Source organism: Coloeus monedula (genome assembly GCF_965178545.1).
Source record: "Coloeus monedula genome assembly, chromosome: 2".
In the NCBI taxonomy this organism is placed as follows: Eukaryota; Metazoa; Chordata; class Aves; order Passeriformes; family Corvidae; genus Coloeus; species Coloeus monedula.
Window position 1 is genome coordinate 90087437 of NC_138782.1, and position 20156 is coordinate 90107592.

The 20156-nt window shown below is 40.8% G+C and overlaps 1 protein-coding gene across 4 annotated transcripts in view; it reads right to left on the minus strand.

Annotated features, from left to right (window-relative positions):
• Nucleotides 1-20156, minus strand: part of LOC309570236 (stromal membrane-associated protein 1-like) — a 122062-nt gene that overhangs the window by 83627 nt on the left and 18279 nt on the right. For 2 of the 4 annotated variants that reach the window (XM_082276912.1, XM_082276911.1), the window contains exon 1: nucleotides 8503-8692. The exons of the other annotated variants lie outside the window; for them this stretch is intronic. In XM_082276912.1, the coding sequence (XP_082133038.1) occupies nucleotides 8503-8620 (118 nt within the window). In that variant the 5' untranslated portion in view covers nucleotides 8621-8692. Of the gene's footprint in view, nucleotides 1-8502; nucleotides 8693-20156 lie in introns of those variants that run through there. 4 annotated transcript variants of the gene reach the window in all.

Here is a 20156-nt window from a genome sequence, read left to right on the forward strand (position 1 = left end):
CTCTGCTCAGAACCATCTTTCAAATGATTCTTCCAAAAAAGATCCTTGAAGAGAACAAAATCTTCCCTCCTGAAGATCATGGTTGTAATTCTATTCTTTGCTTTGCTGTCTCCAATTCAGATCCTGAACTCTTCTACCTCATGACCACTGCAGCCAAGACTAACCTTTACATCCTCCACCCATCATTCCTTGTTTGTAAGAAACAGGTCCTCAACCACTTGTATTGAGATATGGGCATCAATGCATGACAGAAGCTTCCTTGATTACTTATTCCCTGCAGCGCTGTCCCCCCAGAATATAAGGGTGGTCCAAGTCCCCTATAAGCATCAAATCCTGCGAACATTAGGCTTGAGTTGTCTGAGGAAAGCCTCATTACTACTCCTGACCCATAAGCTCCCAACTGGCTCACTCATCTCCAGGTAAAGCTGCAGGCAGCCCCACTGGTCTCACAAAAAATAGCAACTCCCCTTTACCACAATCCCAGCCTGCCCTTCCTAAGCACCTTTTCTTATCCATTGCAGTCCTCCAGCTGTGAGCTATCCCACTCAACAATGCCAATAAAAATCATAGCTCAGTACTAACTCATTTTACTCTGCCATAATATCTGAAAACAACTTGCTGACAGTACACTGAAGACAGATTTAACTAGTCATGGGTTCATCAGCCTAACTCTTCAGAACCTCAACATGAAAATAAAGATACCAAACAACTTTAACCATTCACAAGGCAGTCATTATGTCTTGGAGAATTTAGTTGCGGCCACAAGAGAACACTGTGAAGCAGCAGAGTTCCTAAAGTAAAGCTGAATCATGCTCAAATGAACCTTGCTGAGCCAGTCTAAGACAATGTGACACCTGAGCTAAATCAACTGCTGACTACTCCCTGAGTAATGTCTTATAATTGACTCTCTTAAATCCTCTAGCATGCACGCACTAAAGAGGGAGTCACCTTTCCAGGAAAGGATACTTGCCTAAAAGTCTGCTTATCACTGATATATCTAATTGTTTCCTCTGTATCATGTACAAGGATCTCTTAACTGCAGCACAGTTGCTCTTTCTTTATAGCATTCAGACCAAAGAGGAAAGACATCATCATTCCGGTCCACAAAAGGAAATTCAGGAACAAAGCAAAGACCACTTGGTATAAACAGCATCCTGCAGCAGCAGCTTTTTCATGTCACTAAGGAGTGGCAGAACCACAGCTTCAGGACCACTCGAAGACACACACCTGTATCCCTGACCAAAAGAACTGGGGTGTTTTGCACTTTAAAAAGGCAAGCAATAGCAAAACTCACTTTTCAGGAACTGTCCCACCCTTATGGTCCACACAACAGAAACAGCTTAGACTGCCAATAAATTCTGAACATAGGGCAGCAAACTGAGCACATAAGCATTTCTGAATCTGTATAATACACCTCAGAGAATCTAAGATTTGCAACATAATAAAAAAATAAAAAAAAATACAAGTCCCACAAATATTTTTATCAGTAGTCACAGAAATAATTAGGTTGAAAGGAACCTCTGGAGGTCACCTAGTCCAGCCTCTTGTCAAAGCAATGCTAAATTCAAAGTTACATCCTGCCACTTTGGGTCTCATCCAGTCAAGTTCAGTTAAGCCCTGAAGAATGGAGATTGCACCCACTTGGGTAAAAAGCCTTCAACTTTGCAAATAACCCTGTTCTATTACAAGCTAAACATTTTCCCTGTGACTTATTTGAAAATATTTTTCTGCACTGTAAGAGTCAGGAGATGGAAACAACTCCCCTCCTTACAGGGGCCACTAGTGTCACAAAACACTGCAACACCCCATTCACAAGTCCTAAGATAAGGCTGCCATACTTTTCTCCCAGCAAGTGAGGTGTCTTAAGGGCTCTCTTCTTGCGGGAGACAATTATTGTTCTCAGGGCTAGTTGCAACAGCAACTAATTCCTAAGTTTCAGTCTCACCCAACCAATGTCAACAACAGGTAAGAGCACACAGAACAAAAACAGAGCACTGAGGTAATTTTATTTAGTAGCAGGGAAACAGGAAAAAAAATCCTGATTGTACAGCCCCAAGAGAGACTGAAGTGAGTTTCTCATCCCTAAGGGTCTTTGAGGCACTATCTTTGACAGAAAGGCCAGAAAACTACCAGCTAATTACCAGATTATCACTAGGACTTCTAGTGATACAGTTCCTTACCATTATTAGAGTTCAAGATATATCATTCCATTTGCTAAGCTTAAGTAAGAACAACCCTGAATCAAAGTGCTTTGCCTTCACTATTCCTTAAGGATACTGCAAAGCCTCACTGGACAGCCAGAGGCCTCCAGTTGTATCTGCCAATTCATATTCCAGTCTGTTACACTCACATGATCTTTACCAAACTGATCTCACAGAAGCAATATGAACCCTGCAACAGAAACACACAAATAAGTACTAGCAATTTCTTGATCCAAGAGACCTGTAGTAACATCTGATATTTGCAACAACTGGTACAGAACATCCATACAGCACAACCAGCTACTACTAAGCTAGTACTTTGTGTTTGAACTTCAATACAGGGCTAGAAGTTGCACTGGAGATGACACATGAAACTGACCTCCCGCATAATCCAACTGTGTTCTATTCCCCCTGCTGTCCTCTCAGGGGTTTCTCCACCTTAGGAGGAAGACAGGAAAGATATTCACCTGAGGAGGTACAGCAGCCAGTGTTTTGCCCTAGCGTGAGCTGTCGAGCTGTCACAAAGCTTTCTTACACTGACAATGAGGAAAAACCTGATGCCTTGCACAGGCTGCGGGCAGTGAGTTCTGAGAGTTACCCATCTGCTTGAGGAAGAAGCACACTATCTGTTAAAGTATAAATGCAAGATTAAGACAGTTAAAAGACCAGACATCAAGAAGCAAAAGCAACTTCACAAAAGTATTGGTCACACACAAATATTTAAGTTGGTCTCCCAGCCATAGAAGAGATCATATGCAAGACTTACTGTCTACACAGAAGAGTCTGAACAGCCATAAACATACCTGGAATATTCCAGATTTCTTTTGCTAGCTAGTTTGCCTACCTACTTGAACTAGATTTTTTTCTCCCCCACTGCTAAGAGGCACCGTGGTTGGGATTGGTTCGTTGTTAGGGAAATTAAAGTTAAAGTTCTAGCTACAAAAATATTGGCACCACAATCTTTCCTGTCCAGTCTCTCTCCACACTCCCAAGAGCCTGAACCTGCCACTCTTCAGACAGAAGGCCAAGTCTTCAGTCACGTACAGATATTCAATGACTGTACAGTAAAACTATAAATACTGAAAAGTATTTTCATTAATATTATAACCAAAGTAAACCAATTTTAATCTGGCTGAACAAGCAACAGCATCAATGTGCTTCTTTGTACTAGGATTTTGGTAACAGATCATTTAAAAAGGGTTCAAGCACTATCAGGGATGAAGCAAGTAAACATTAAAAAAAAAAAAACCAACAAAAAATCATAACACTTCCTCTGATACAGAAATGTATTCACCTTTTCTGAAGGCCCAAAACATCTACAGTTGTCTATACTAAGGTCTGCAAGTTTCCAATTATGTTATTTTAACTTTATTACAGTTTAAAAAAATTCTAAAGCAGTTAGCTAATTCTAAAGCTCAGGTACTTGCCTTCTTGATAGGGAGATGAATTTACAGACTTCAGTAGTCAATCCTTTCATACTAAAGACAGCATCCAAATACAAGCATAACAGACAGAAAAGGTATGTCAGAGAACATTCACATTTCTTCTTAGAAGAGGACAAGATATTCAGCAGAATCAAAGGACTGTCCATCTAAGCAAGCAAGCCTGTAAACTGAAGGCAATCAGTCATGGTCCAGTGTGACTGTCTCTGCAAATGGGGAGCATAAGACTCTGATTACTGTTCCTAATGGTGTTTGAAACCAATCTCCTTTTGTGCTTCATCACACACTTCAACTTCTAAGTACTTGATTCAGTATTTAATATCAGCACCCTAACAACACCAGCCTTGCTGCAAAGCAGTAAGAACATAAGTCTAGGAGACTTCTAGCATGTTATAAGTAGGTATTAGCTAAACAGAAATAGCAAATTATAGCCCCTACAGTCAAAGGGTCCCTGACTGATGTTCACAGTTTGGGGTTTTTTATTTTGGTTTAATTTGACATATTTCTAAGAGGTGTTACTGCTTAAGGGATTCAAATATCAGTATTGAAACAACAACTTAAAAAATGCATTACCCTCCCTCTACAGTGAAAAGAAAGAAAAATTCAAATGCTTTACAATAGCTTTCAGCATCGTCTACATATCTGATACAGCTTCTCCTATATCCTTCCAATTCCTGCCAGCTTTACTTAGTTATACAAACAAAAAGATCACAAAGCAATTTCAGTTGCCTCTCTTTCAAAACTTCAGGGTGATTTCAGCTACTGTCAACATACCCTACTATTTCCTACAAATATCTTAAACAGTAGTGTAACTTCTTCCCAGCAATATAACACTGGGAAGACATCTACTGCCTTATGCAGACAGCTGTTCAGATAGGGATGTAAAGAACAGACAGTGCAGAGACAAGAAGTGCCTTGTCAAATGTCATCCCAACCTCCTCACTCTTCCAAAAGTTTCAGTGATTTCAAAGACAGTTCCAGAACTTTTGATTTTCACGCTTCTTCCCCACAGAAGTATCATCTAGTCTTTCTGATAGCTGCAAGATTTACAATTTGGAGGTGACATATGGCAACTACCGTATGGCCCTACAACAGGTAGTTTCCAACACATTTTAGCAGCAACAGTCAGATTCATAGCAGCTATTTTAACAGGCAAAAGGCAAATACAGAATAAAAACCACTTCCAGAAACTGTTGCCAGGGTCAGAAATCCTAATTTTTACTTAATGCTACTCCGGCAGATGTGTCCTCAGATGTATTCTTCACCTTACAAAGGCATCCAATGTATCTACATACCTCACACTTGAAGAAGCAGACCACGAATCAAAGAATGGATTTGTTCTTGATACAAGACCAGTGCTAATGATAGAAAGATTATTTTGAGGATGACCAAGAAATATCTTTTTTAATTCTTACACAGAGCAAGCATGCAATAAGTACTGGAAAGGAGCATGCTTCAAACTTCTTTGCAGGCAATGCATATGGTGGCCCTGTACCTGGGCAAGGAAAGCTAACTCAGTAACTTAGGAGTGATAGGATGGTAGTGAGATCCTGTATCACCTTTTTGATGCAAGAAGTAAAAGCCAGCAGAAAAGCCTTATTGATATGAAGGAAGAGTTCAACAGTAGCATTACAGTAGATGCAATGAAAGTAATGAGTGGTAAATATGCTAATAGGACCACACTACATTTTTTAGGGTCAAAAGGATATTTGTAGGATTTTAAATTATATATAGCTACTTAAGAATTCCCAGAGCCTTATAGAATAGCAGCTAAAACAGATATACAAGTATAATCTGCAAGATTTCCACAACCTTTGGATATGACAATCTGAAAAGAAGCCTAGGGTAAATATAGTACTCCAAGTTTAAAAGATACTACAATATCTAGCATGAGAGAAAGGAATTAGTGATGACAGCCTCTTAGTTTCAGTTAAATGCCCATGCTGAACTGACAGCTATCTGACAGACCACACTGAAAACAATATTCTTAAGTACTGCCAGAATAAGATCCAAGACAACTGCAACTCAGTTAAAACAACCAGAGTTAATCATGAAGATGTTACCCCACAACTAGGCTAATGGAAAAAGAAACAAAACCCAGAACTTGGAGGGTCCCACTGAGCAACAGAAAGGAGAAGGACAGATAAAGGAGCAAAACTCGCACACAACAGGAAAGTAAGGGAAATGAAAGGGGACAACATTTCAAAGAAAAATGAATAAATTGCATTAAGAAAACTAAAACCACACTGAACTAAGACTGACACAATCCCTGCAGAATCCAGGATGAAGAGGCTCTCCAGTGGAACTGACCATAGGGAAATCCAGACTAGTAACAAACATGACCAGATATCAAATGGATGCTGTTACTGATTGCAAGAGGTGAAGGAGACTGTCACAAGCTGGGGAAAGCCAGACAGCTGGCAGGCTCTGTTAGCTAACAGAGCCACGTTAAGCTGCTGCCTCAGACAGCTCTGCATTCCAGGACTAGCAAAACTACAGCTTTGCCACACTGCAGCAAGTCATGAGCACTCAAACACCATGGATTAAGCATGAAACATATTAGGAGAAAACAGCTGGCTGCAGCCTTCTCACCTCTTTTGGTAAATAAGTTTCAACAAAGACTAATATAATAAGCAAGAGTTCAACAGTGGCATTGCATGGTCATGACAAGCTTCATTTTCAACTAAACAACTGATAATGTTTCCTTTTTCCTGAGCTGTCTTCTGGAAGTATACAGAAATCCAGACTTCAGGGTATAGTGGAGGCATCTCAACATTGTTCACACAACTCTCCTTCCTAGAAGGAAACTTCCTAAACTTCAAGTAAGAAATTGGCACAAACTGTGTCTATATGGCCATGTCTCAATCAAGTGCCTTTAGAAGAGCTGCAACTAGAGAAAGTTTATCATTCCACACTCTTCCTTCCAACTATTAAAAAAACCCAAACATACACAGTACAGGCAAAGTCAGATAGCACTACAAAGCTAGCATGATACAAGATTTAAAATAAAAATTGCCAGAACAGGATGAAGCAAATGCAAATTAAACTTGAAGGGAGAAATAGAATAAATAAAAAAGAAACTGCCAAACCACAAGTCCCTCACATTGCATCACCCAGTATTTTCATGCCAGCTTTCCTGGGACAGGGTGAAACAAGCCATGCTTCTGGCATACAGAGAGACAGCAAAGGAGAAATTGAGCAAAAGCAAAAAGCAAGAAGCTTTCAGAAGTACCATCAGATTTGAGCAGGCACCTAAGTAAAAGAGTCTACTAGAAATTTGAAAACTGAATTAATATGTACTAGCAGAAGGCAGCCTGGTCAAGAGATTGGTAGGTCCTCCAGAACCTGAACAGAAAAAAAACCAAATTCAAGACACACCAAAGCTTGATCTTATGAAAGAAAGCACCAAAGAAAAGAACAGTGAATAAAAACACTCATCAATACAAATATAAGAAAAGGAAGCTGAAAGTGTCACCACTACTGAACTGAAAGGGCAAAAGATAGTGAGCACTGAGGGCTACATACACATTCAAAGCGAGAGAAAGAGAAAACTCAGAAGACAGGACGAGCAGTAATCGGGGAATTCTGGACTCTAATCTTGAGTAACACAGCCCTAAGGCTGATGCTACAGAACAACATACATATGGAATTCCATCAGCAAGCAACTCCAAGCAGCATTCAGCACAGAAATACAAAGTGCCAATAATAAAGAATACAAACATGCTTTTTCCAGAAAGTCACTGGTTACGAAGAGCCTTTTACATGGTAACCAGCCATCAGGGGGCAAGAGGAGCTGTGCTAGAAAACGGTTAGGCAGAGTTACTTACAAAACATAAAGGCCCATTATATTTGGTGTAATCCATATTATATACTTCTACGAGTTTCTATTAGGAAAATACAGTTTTTTTCTGATTGTGCACTGCATGACTTGCGTACACAGTGAAAAAAAAGCACACACAGATGGGAAGAGAATTTACAAAGACAGCGCCATTTCTGGTTGCTCAAATGAAGCTCACTCATACTTCACCTCCACTTGATGTGGAGAAGGACTGAGCAAGGCAGCTCTGGCATTAATCATATAGTGTCAACTCCTAATTGTTATTCAGGAAGCATTACACTTAATAACTTACTGTGCAGTCACCTTATTTAGAGTAAGATCTTAATAAATTTACTTTAGATGAAAGAGGGATGTGCTACATTTCTCCATTTGAAAGCCACAGAATCCAAGGTAAATACAAATGCAAATATATATATATACTTTTGTGCAGGAAGAAAAATTAGACTAAAGCACTGTAAGATTTGACAGTGATATAATCTTTAAAATTCCATTCACCGCCAAAGCCACATCTGTGACATATTCAACCAGACTCAGACATCCAGATTCACAGAGCTTGGAATCCTGACTGAGTCAGCACGGCAGGGGTAATTGTTTTGAACACTCGACATTCAACTCATCTGGCACCTACCCTGGCATCGGCCAGTCCCTTCCCAAAGGCCACAGCCCGCTCTGGATCGATACCTGGCAGCGCAGGAAGCGGACGCGGCCGTGAAACTTCAGGAAAGGGCTGGGCCAGTCATTGCATAAAGCCCCGGCTGGGGGTTCCTCGCTGGAGGACAAGGCGGCTGCAGCCGGCCCATGGACGAGCGAGCGGAAAGCGGCTCACATGGAAAGGTCAGGCTGTCTGCCTGTCCGCCCCGCCGCTGCCCCCGGGCCCGGTGTCGGGCGGAGCCGCCCGCCGGTCCCGCCGCCCCTGCGGACGTGGCGCGGCCCCTCCGCGGCCCCCGCAGCCGCCCCGAGCCGGGACCCGCTGGGGCAGGGACCCGCCCGGGCCGGGCCCCGCGCCCCCCGCCCCGCGTACCCTTGGCCTCGCAGTCCGCGCAGTACTTGTTGTCCTCCTCCCGCAGCAGCTTGGCCAGGATGGCCTGGTGCTGCTCGTTCTGCTTCTGCGCCTTCTCCCGGCAGGAGCGGGTGGCCATGGCGGGGCTGGAGCGCGGCTGGAGCGGGGCCGGGAGCGCTCCTGCCCTGGCGCGGCCACGGGAACCGGCGGCCGCGAGCGCCGACTTCCTCAACCGGATCTACTTGCGGACGCGGACACATCCGCCTCCCTCCCTCTCCGCCCCCTACCGGGACGGCGCGCGCGCACACGCCCACCCCCGGCCACGGCAGCCCCTTATTCTGGGGTGACAAATAGTCCGCCGGGTCCCTAATGCCGGCCGCGATGCCGCCCCTTGGAGGCGCTTTCCAAAGAGCAAAAAACGCCGTCCTGGCTTTAGGAGGGCACGGAGCGGCGCCCGGGGACAAGGGGGCACCTGGCGAGCAGGTGGTGTATCCATCCGCCGGCGCGTGACCCCGCCCAGCAGGTGGTGCCCGGGGGAAGGGCGGGGCCCGGCGCGAGCCGCCGCACCTGTGCGCGCGCCGCCCGCCCCGCCCCGCCCCGCCCCGGGGGTGTCCTGGAGCCCGCGCCGCTCCGGCTGGCGGCAAATACCCCAAAACACACGGCCCAGGGTCTCCGGCGGCCGTGGGATTGGACACCCGTGTCCCTGTGTTTAGCAGCCCACCCAAAACACACAGCTAAGGGACCTGCTAGCGTCCGTGGGATTGGACACCCGTGTCCTTGGGGCAGCTGTCTCTTCCTCCAGACCAGTGCTGGGGAAGAAAAAAAAAAAGCTCTTACAGCCTTTTGATTGAATGGACACTGCCATAGCTGAAATTTGCCCCTGAACTTTCTCCGAGAGTATGTGTTTCTGTCTGAAATAAAGCTGTATGGGCAGCAGAGATCTTACAGTGAGGAAACCGGTGCTTTTTTGATTTTTTACTCTTGCGTAGGTGGTGAGATGCTCCGGGGAAGTCAGAGTTGGATACAAAGCACCTGCAGAAAAGCATAGCCTAGGCTGATTTTCTGGGACCAAGACTGCACCTCTACACTTTGCCCCTCCAAAATACCATGTCTCTATTGTCCCCTTCCTCCATTTTGTATCAGGTCCCTTTGCCGCTGCTGACTGCTCTGTTACACAGTCTGTTCACCAGTAACATCCTTTTTGTCAGATCAATTCTAGCTTGCTGTATTTTTTTTTGCCTCTAATCCAACCCTTCTGGAAAGAGCTGAAGCCTATATATAGCCTATAAAATACTTATGTGAGGCAGATGGAAATTCAGGTCTTTTCCCTCTCAGCCACTAAATTACTGAATCATTCTCTGTATCTTTCTTTTTCTCAGAGACAATGATGAATTAAATATCCCCTAAGTGTGGAAGAGTTCCAAGAGGAAAAAAAAAAAAGAAAATACTACACATCAAGTTAATTAGTAGTTAAACTAGCACCTAACATTGGAAAATATGTTTAGATCTCCCTTCGAGAAATACAGAGTTAAGGTCTGCCTGTACACTGGGAGAGTCTCCTGGCCAATGAGTTACTGGGTGTGAGGTTGCAAAATGAGGATATGGTATAAATACATAATTCTACTAGAGGGCTTAGCATCCTACTTGGAGCAGGCATTAAGGGTTAAAACCAGAAATACAGACTGGCACAGCAAAACTGAGCTCCAGCTGCCTTACAATGCCAAAAGACAAAGACTTGCTGCAGCAGAAGGTTTGTAACACGAATGTTACTGTATCCTGATATTTGCCATTAGCCCTTGCCTAGAGACTCGGTTATGGAAGCACAACAGTCCTGGCTGCTTAAACATGACATTAAACAGGACTGACTTCTTCTAGCTGAATACTTCATCTACAAGCACATAACTGTTTTCTAGCCCAAAATGGTTTTAATTACTGTTTGGTTTGTTTCTGGTATTTTTTTTTAGAGAAAACCAGCTTCATCTAGAAAGGGAGCTTCTACTCCTTGCTGTTATCCCAGGATTCTGAGAAACAGGATGCTTTTCAGAAAGGCAAGAGCCCTGGGTAGAGAGAGAAAAGGACATGAACTTGCCTCTCACACGCTAGGTAAGCAGCAGCATTGCCATTTTGAAAGAAAAAGAAAAGAGTAGCTGCTTTTCTGTGTGACAGATTTGACCTGTAGGTTACATGTAGTCTGAAACTCTCTGCCATATTGCCACAAGGTATTGAATAGCTTTAAGCAATTGGTTTAATTTAATGCGCATCAGTTTCTCTGATTCTAAAACAAATACAGTGATGCTTCCCATGAAAAGTGGCTATTGATCCAGTTCCTGCGCTTGAAAAAGCCCACACAAGTGCAGACTGTCTTGTTTAGTATGTGTTTTTGCCCTTAGTGCCCTAAACCTAGATGTTATATCTTAATTGACATGGGATATCATCTTCTAACTGTTGAGCATGAAGATGTGCTTCTTGTGTTCAGCTCTGAAAATTATCCTTCTAAGTACTTCTGCTTCTGTAATGTAGTAGAAATATGAAATCACCTGCTTCACCATGGGATGAGAGAATAGGTTATTAATATTTTAATAGATAGTGCTTTGAAAACAGCATGCTGTAAATACATCATTAGGTGTTTCCCTCAGAGCTCAAATGAATTGAAGGAGGACAAAACTGTATCCCTTCTGTGCCTTTGCTGCTTTTTCGAGATCCTAAAGAGTAGCAGAATGCTGTAGATGTCAAGTTATTGCCGGAAGCATTTTTCAGAGGGGGGAAAAAAGGAAGAAAAGATGTCTTTCAGGATACAGTATGATTTATAGAACGAGTTCAGGTCTGCCCACACCATGCCGTGACATGTAGCGAGGAGAGGCCAGAGATGTTGCTCCTTCAAAAGAAGATACACAGTTGTCATGCTGAGCCTGTCAGCTCAGTGCCCTTTGCTTCACCTTTCATTAAGCCTGGTAGAGCACAGCCTATGCAATCCAGTTTTGGAATTGTTTAAGTACATGCCTTGTGTTTCAAGACCTGTATCTTCAGAACTGAGTGAATTTCACGAGGCTAACTGAATTTTCCATAAAGTAACTTTAACACCGGGGTTCTGTGGTTTTCAATACTAAAGATTGTGTTGTGTTCTGTAAAAGCACAGATTTACCCAGCATGAGAAAAATCTCTCCCTAATTGTCACTACTTGTCATTCTGCAGGCTATTCCACTGTTTTGCAGGGATACCTATAGAGAGTTTGTGAAGTTCATAATCTGATAGCTGAAATTCACTGAATCTAGACACCTACCTTATTCAGAAATCATCCCATAAACCAGCCTTAAATAGTATTTGATAATCAGGACAGTATTAGCATAAATTTGACTTAATGGGGAAGAATGTATCAGGTGCAGTTATTAACTGGAATGAAAGCAGGTGTTAAAATAGCTGTGTTTCTCTAATGCCTCATCTTTAAATATCAAAGTCCAGAAATAAGAGAGGTTCCATCTAGCGTTGTTGAGAATTTCTGATTCATTTTTGATTCAGATATTTTCATGCTCTTAAAAAAAAGTAATATATATCCATATACATGCAAATATATATATATATATAAAACTTCCTGGGAAATGAACCTTTCAGTAATGTTTCTGAAACTGGGCTCTTCCAAGTTGGCTTGTCAGGCTGCAGAGTCTGGGCAGCCCACAGTGTCAGATAATGTGGTACCTGTGATCCCTGGCTAGCAGAGAACAGAGAATGCCGGAACCTGAAAAGTTGACTGTAACCACTGTGTTTCAGCAAACACTTCAGATGCAACTTCTATCCAAAATTAAGAAAATCTTGAGCTATGAGCCTGTCACCCTGTCTACCCTTGATAGCCAGTGGAGAGAAACAGACATTCCTGAAGGTGGTTTACCATATTCTCAGACAGGTGTCTGACTGGGGTGAGCTGAATTACCATCTGGAAGGGCCTGTGTTAGAAGGAAAGGAACGCCTTTCTTGATCATTTGTGCCTCCTAATTGAGAATAAAGGGTAGAGAGGGGAAAAGATAGACATCTGAGAAATGGATTCTCAGCATTGTTTTTAATTAATTAGAATTTTTCAGCAATGTACTTTGTGTAGGACAATTCCTGCTCAGCTCTAGCTCTGGCATTTTCTAAAAAAAAAAAAAAAAAAAAAAAAAAAAGGAGGAAGGCATAATAACATCAGATTACATGAAATAATATCTGTATCAGAGAGTCTATAACTATACCAAGAGTTTCCACATATTTTTATTCTTTATTTAAGAAGAAAAATACAGCCCTGAAAACAAATTCAACAGTGCTAAAAGATTCAGTATTTTTTTACAAAAAAAAATCCCAACAAAACATAACAAACCCCAGCTGTGGAAATTCAGAAAATTTCATTTTCAAAGCCCAATTTTAAATCTGCTGTGATAAACCTTTTTAATGTTAATATACAAACTACATGTATATTTGAACATAATGCATTAGTTTATACTTTACAAAACCTAAGCTATATAGGACAGAATATACTGATGCAATGAAAAGAAGCCTTATACAATGCAAAAGTTGTTGGGGACACGACTTTCGAAACTATCACTGAATATACTGTGTACACAGGAGTAACAAGATCATATCTCATCAGCCCCAAAATGAGTATTATGTGTTTGACAGCCTTGTAGGGGCACTGCAATGGGAACTCTGGTTGATAAGCGTTGTGGGCTTGCCCCAGGAGTGGCATGAGTCATGTGCTCTTACAGTCTGAGCACTTACTACCTGGCCAATGAACCAAACAGTGATAGTGTCACTCCTAAGATGGTTAAAAAGTATTAAAGGACCAAGATTTATAGGTGAGGCTGCATTTTCAATGAATTCTAGTTTCTGTACAGCAACTTGACTAGAGAGATGAGATATTAGAGACAGTAAATCTTTCCTCCAGTTTCTTGGTTCTTCCTTTTATTCAGAGACAAGCACCTGGTTATTAGATGAATTACTGACATTATAACATTCCACATAAGGCAGTCTGATTTCTATAGCTGCTGAGCATTTGAAATACACTGAAATAGAAAGACTGTGATGTGACTGCAATTCTGAAAATTGAGACAGAAATTCTGATACTTCACCAACAGTCTTGTTTTCTTGAGAGTTATTAGTAAATCTGCATTTTAATTGTAAATACAAATTAGTGCCTGAGGGGGAAACTGCAAATTAAATAGAAGGATGACTAAATACATTTCAATGACCTTTGCTGTCAGTCATAATTGTGTAAGCTCAGGAAAAATACCATACTGTAGAGCTAATATCCTCTATTATGTTTTGAACTCATGCATGTATTAGACCACTATAATCTCATGTGAATTATAATGTAGGATAGTGTAGGTGTAGAATATAAGGAAATGTAAGCTCCATATGGTTCCAGTGGAAGCACAGAAGAGATCTTAAAAATTAAATGCTTTGCACTTTCCAAGCTCATGGTGTATTTTCAGTTATTTAAGGCTGTTTGTATGTCTCGGTCTGAGTCTTCTCATTTCAATTAATCTCCTTGTAAGACTGGGTTTTCTGAACACAGAGACTGTTAGATGGAACTTTGTGAGTCACGCATTTGGCTCAGCTGGGCTTTGAGGATACGAATACCAGCCTTAGGTATCAGCAGTCATTGATATCTAGCCAAGAAGAAGAGCAATAATCAGATGTAAAATCAGTTGAAAAATCATAAATTTGAAATACTAGCGAAAAATATGGAAAGAAAATACAAAGAGGGGGAGCTGAGCTCCATTGTTATTACTGTTTCATGTCCTACTGTGCAAAAGATTGTCTTTGAAGCTTAAAAATATTTTGTTGATGGGTAAATGGCTAGAGAGACACTAAAGCTAGGACAGTTTTTGATCTTCACAAATCTTAATTTTAGTTCTTCAACAATAGGAACTGTGATTCATGTAGTCCTTTTTCCCTCCAATGAAGTAATGAACTTGCAGCGAGTGTGGGTTAAGGACTAACTGATGAATTGCAAGCTTCAGACTGTTCCAGACAAAATAGAATCTAGATATACATAGCATTTGAGATGTATTTTTTCCTCTAGAACATTTTGTTTTTCCTTCTTTTTTTTTGCAGTACTCTTTAAATACTAGTGTGAATAAATCAGTGTTTATCTTGTCAATGCCCTTTATGATAAGGAGTAATTAATAATTGTGTACTGTATCTTACTTGTTTGGAAGTCTGCAGTGGTCCTGCAAATTCTACCTATTTTTGTCTTACAGTCATCCTCAGAAAAGTGGAAAAGTTGAGGACAAACGTTTTAAATACTTCTGTTTTACTTTTTCTCCTTTGAGATAATCTCACACTGAGGGAGACTGAGGGGGTAGGGTTATAGCAAATCATACTGCCTTCCCAGTGTCTCTACAGTCCAGAGATGCTGAAGGAGAATAATTTCTACTTCAAAAGCTGGATATTTTTAGTGAGCAGTGAGTCTTTCATCAAGAAAAGAATGTCCATAGCACTCACAAGCTGAGCTTATATCTGCAGGAAAACGTTTTTCCTCAGCTACTGGATACTCAAGAAATGAGAAAAGTGATTTGCTGTACTAAAGAAAAAAAAAGCTCTTCTTTCAGTACCTCTGTGACCTTTTGCTTGAGGAGAAACATATTTGTATGTGTTCCAAGGGCAGTGGCTACATCTCGCATAAAAAACCATCCTGTGTTTCTGCCTCTTGAAGCATGTAGTCAGTGATGGCTGATGTGATGTTTTCCTTGGTTTTTGTACAAAACTTGCAGTTATACTGCACAGGAAGTGTGATGTCAGGAGAATATGAGCTCTGACTCCAAGAATTTGCAGCTCTCAAAGAGTTGCATGGCCCTGCACAGGACGTGCAGGAGAACAGGAAATTACTGGACTGGCATCTGACTGGGACTCCCCCCAGCTGATTAGTTTGCTTCAACTTTTTACTCCTGGCTTTAGGCTGATTCTGGAATTCTTTCCAGGTCAGATCAAGTTTTCACAGAATACGAGATATTTGTGGCAAGCCCCTCATAATTGCATTGCTTTTCAAGAGGAGTTTTTCTCTCAATACAGAATCTATGCTGGTCTTTTGCCCCTGAGCCTAGCCTAGCCTAGCCTTGCCTTGCCTTCCCTTTCCTTTTCCCTTCTTTTCCTTTTTCCTTTTCCTGCCGTGTGGCACTGGTTACCTGTTACCTGCCACGTTTGTCTTTACTGACACAGGCCCACACTTACATTTGTCATGTAAAAAAGAAAAATTACCATTGCAATGCCTGTGCTTTTATTACTACAGCATCTTTGATACCGAAGTGCTGCTCAAAATACTTGTACAGAAAAGCAACAGGGATTTTCTAAATGCAGTATTATTTTGATAGTTTAAAAATAGGCTTCTATCTTTAGAAAGAGTATTGAATTTTGTCTTTTATAGCTTCGTGATTCGTTGTTATGACAGACTTAATCAATCTGATGAGTCCATGTTCAGTGTTCTGGCAAATATAATCAGTCCTGGAGTGTTTTCTTACTCCCCAAAGGCACAATGTTTCTGTGTTTATTTCATTCTGATGTTTTATCTGGAAAACATTTCTTTTTCTTGAAGTGTACTGTTCTGAGACATACATTGAAAGCCATGCGTTTAATATACTGAATATGAAATGATCTTTTTATTTAGGAAGTCAAAGGAAAAGGTTATTGAACAAAAAGTCTAGCAAGATAATGGGTGCAGAAGTCACAGAGAGAAAAGGGAAAAGATTGATCTTGTAAGAATCACAGGGCAGGTTTGAAGACATTCTGTAGTAATAAAAAAGACTGCTAGAGACTCCAAGACAAGTCCTATATAGCCTCATTTCTAAAAATTATCTACAAAATGTACACTTGTTTTAATGCAAGATCAAGATCTACTTTCCACAACTCATTTCTTGCTTCTGAATCTTCATTTTGTGTTCTTTAATGTCACTTGTCTGCCAGGTTGTTCTAGGGCCCTTGAAGCGCAGAAAGAAGGTCTATTTTCAGGCTTTACTCCCATGCATAGTTCCAGCATGCACTGCAAATCTTTAGGGGTAGGATTTATCTCCTAAAAATATGGAGCCTGTAACAGAGTACTATAAAATAATGAATAAGATAGACAGCAGAGATATTCAAGACTAAAAAAAAATAAATAATGTATCTTACATGTGATGTTAAGACTACTAAAGAGGATCATTTAACAAGCAAGCACTGCTTTTTTTGTTGTTGCTGTTTTTTTTTTTTTTTAAATATCAGTACCTGACTCTGTGAAGGCAGGGGTAAGTGCATGGAACAGCAGAGCTGACTATTTCTTTTCCTCAGCAAGGGCAGAACTGAGCCTGTGCTACAGAGTGGGGTGCTCCTTTCCTATTGCAGGAAAGGCAAGAAAAAGCTGTGCCCTGTGGTAGCAACTGCTGCTTCATACCAATAGCTTTAGTACGTTGCTACACCCTGCTCATTTCTTGGATGTTATGCACAAAGGGTCTTTATTAATCAGATCAGTTGCAGGAATGACCTGGAACATGCAGAGTATTGAAATAAGGTATCCCACATAATACATGAATACTTCCTGTGTCACAGTAATTTAGACTCAGAGCTCTGTTTAAATGTTGTTGTAACACTGCACACTTAATAACAGTCTAGTGCTAGGCAGAACATAATTACTTGCTCTCTAAAGCACAATTTGTAATAAGCAATGTTGTCCTTACAATTCTGATGACTGAGATCATCTGTGAATCTTCAGTTGAAATGACACACCCAAGGTCAGCCATTATCTCTACATATTCTTACTATCATAGTTTGATAGGAATTGTCTTTAATATCCATGCATAGAGCATTTATATCCATGACAGCTCTTTAATGCCAGATAAGACTTTTGGTATTCTCTTTACTAGGTCATAAAAAGTGGTTAGCCTTAGCAGAGGGCTCTTAATAACTGAATTAACAAGGTTAAAATAAAATGGTAGCATATTATAAGTGATGACAATTAATTTAAATTTATAGTTCTAACAAACCTTAGATCTTTCCAAACTACAAAAGTTCTTAAATTCTGATAATCACACAGCCATGTAAAACGTCATCCTTTTGACACACTACTCCGTAGAAGTATGAAATGCTGAAATAGACTGCTGAACCTCTTCAACTCACTCAGAGGAGACTGATGATGATAGTATGACTTTTAACCAATGGAAAAATGCAACCCAAAATTTTGTTTGAATCACTTCTGATGGAAAGGTATTGTTGGACTGGTGTCTTCCTCTGCTATTTCCATGGTAGGTGATTTTTAGTTTGATTACACTTGGATTTTAATAAACATTTAATTTCATTTCTAGATTGAGGCTGTTTTCCATGAAATCTCTCAAGATAAGCAGTAAGTATGGTTTTTCTGTGTCCCTGATGATTCTGAAGTCCTGACAGTCAAAACACTGCAAGCAATTCACAGCTTCCTGTGGTTTTAGCTGAATTTCACTGCCTGAGCCTCAGATAACCATGCAGCAAATTTCCCTGGGTGCCACTCCAGTACCGAAATTTATCCATGTCAGTATTATACAAGTTCCTTATATTCTTGGTGACTTTCTCACTTTGCATTTCAATTGTTAAAGACAAGATTTCATGTCCTTTGAGTTGCAGCCTTTGGAGACGTGACAGATTAACTAAGCTCTTTAGGTGGCTCTCTAATTTCAGGGTGAGTTGCGTGACATTGACAGTGTAAATTAAAACTACAATTCTGAGCTTTTTCATCTTTTTTTTTTCCTAGCACACATTTCCATAAGCTACTTGTATCATATGAAAGAAAAAATAATTTCCTATGGCTTTTTTTTTGACTGAAGATTTAACACAGCAATTGCATCAGCCTCCCTTCTGCACCTCACAATAATGTAAGCTGGCAGATTTGTCAACACATATAAGTGGGTTTTCTTATACTTTCCTGTGATGTGTGTGGTGGCTGTTCAGAGCTAGCATATTTTCTGGATGAAATGGGTCTAATCAAATACAGGTAGACCCAGATCTGGTTTTGACGAAGTCATTCCACCTCCAAGGGCTTAGTTTCCCCATGAATACAATGGACATAATGTACTGGTCTACTTTTAATGTGATACCAGATTTATAGAGGTGAAGTGCTGCTAAATAACATTTTATCATCAAGTCCTGCATCCCAGGAACTTGGGTTAAGGTGAAGGTGTTTGCCTGGTGTTCATTTTTCTTTCTGAAATATCTGCTTTGCATTTATTTTCAGAAGATGGCATGGATTTTGAGGTTCAAGGAAACGCGTGCTTCCTGCACTTGAGAGCAGCTGCCTCACTGTGTTGACCCTTTACAGCCTTACGATGCCTTAGCTACAAAAGAGTTTCTGGCATGATTCACCCTGGAATTGAAGCTCCCAAGAATATACATCAGGGGAGCAGAATTGGAAAGTAAGCAGGTTTTCCCACTTCTGACTCTGTTTCTGGCTGAGGTTGAATACCTCATGTGTCTTAGATTTCATATCTCTTAAGCTGAAGACTCCTTAGAAGTTCTTGCACCTGAGAAAATCAGGGTGAAGACTGAAGAGGCTGCAGAGCTGGTCTCCAGCTGAGAGGTGCCCAGTGGGTGGGTACCAGTGGGGCTTGAAAATGCATTCACTGGGTGCTTTACATGTTTTACATTAGCTGTGGGGCTTATACAGGTGGAGGTAAAGCCTTCTGGTTTAGTCCTAAAGCTGCCATTTTTTATATATGGTTGAAACAAAAGAGTAATGTTTTCTGCTACGCAAAAGCTCCTTTCTAGTAAACTAAAAATAGAGCATAAATATTTTTGAAGCTTTTTAACTTTTGTTAATACAAATGTGGGTGAATGAAAACATTTAAAAATATATCAGATGAAATTTACATGGTTGGCAAAACTTGAAGCTTTGCTATTAGTGAATGATTGCTGTGAGGAGTCCTACTCTCTACCTTCAAATTTTCAAAGATAAACAACATCCACAGATGCAATTTGTATAAATTGTACTTGCAGCATAGACACTGTGAAAAAAAATATTATAAAAGAAAATAATTTGATAGTAAATTGAAGTGAAAAAGAAATAGGATTTCTCCTCCTTCAAATATTAATGAAACCCTGACAAAAAAATCTCCTGGAAGGGTAAAAACTGAGAAAAGCTATTGAGTATTACAGAAAAGAATCACTTTAAAGTGACCAAAAGAGCCTAAGGTGATGCACAAGCACTGACAACATTGCTCCTTCTGAGTTTTATTCTGGTCACACACAGATGTACTTGCTCTGAGCAAGGCATGTAAGAACTGACAAAGTGTGCACATGCTACAGGCAGTCCGAATGTGACACACATGGCTTAGTGTGTTAAAATCTGGGGGTTAGCTGATTTTTTTCAAGAGGTCATTTGCCCAAGGACAGCATGTGTTTGCTTCCACCTCAGTCTAACCAAGAGATGCAGCTTCTTGGTCTCCTCCCATGTTTCTCTCATCCTCTGTGGCCTTTAGTGGAAGACAGTTACATACCTTTTTCTGACATAAGCTCCTATGCTGTGTGAAATAGCCTGCAGATGTTGACTGGTAGGGAGTCTGAGAAGCAGACTCTTTTCACACACAGACTGACCTTCACCTGGTTGAACAGTGTTATCTCAAATTTTGTTTAGATGTCTCTAGTTGTGCAAATTGTTGTTGATGTTAGGTGTGCCGGGATGCTTGTGTTCATCATTGATTCTCTTCAGGTAT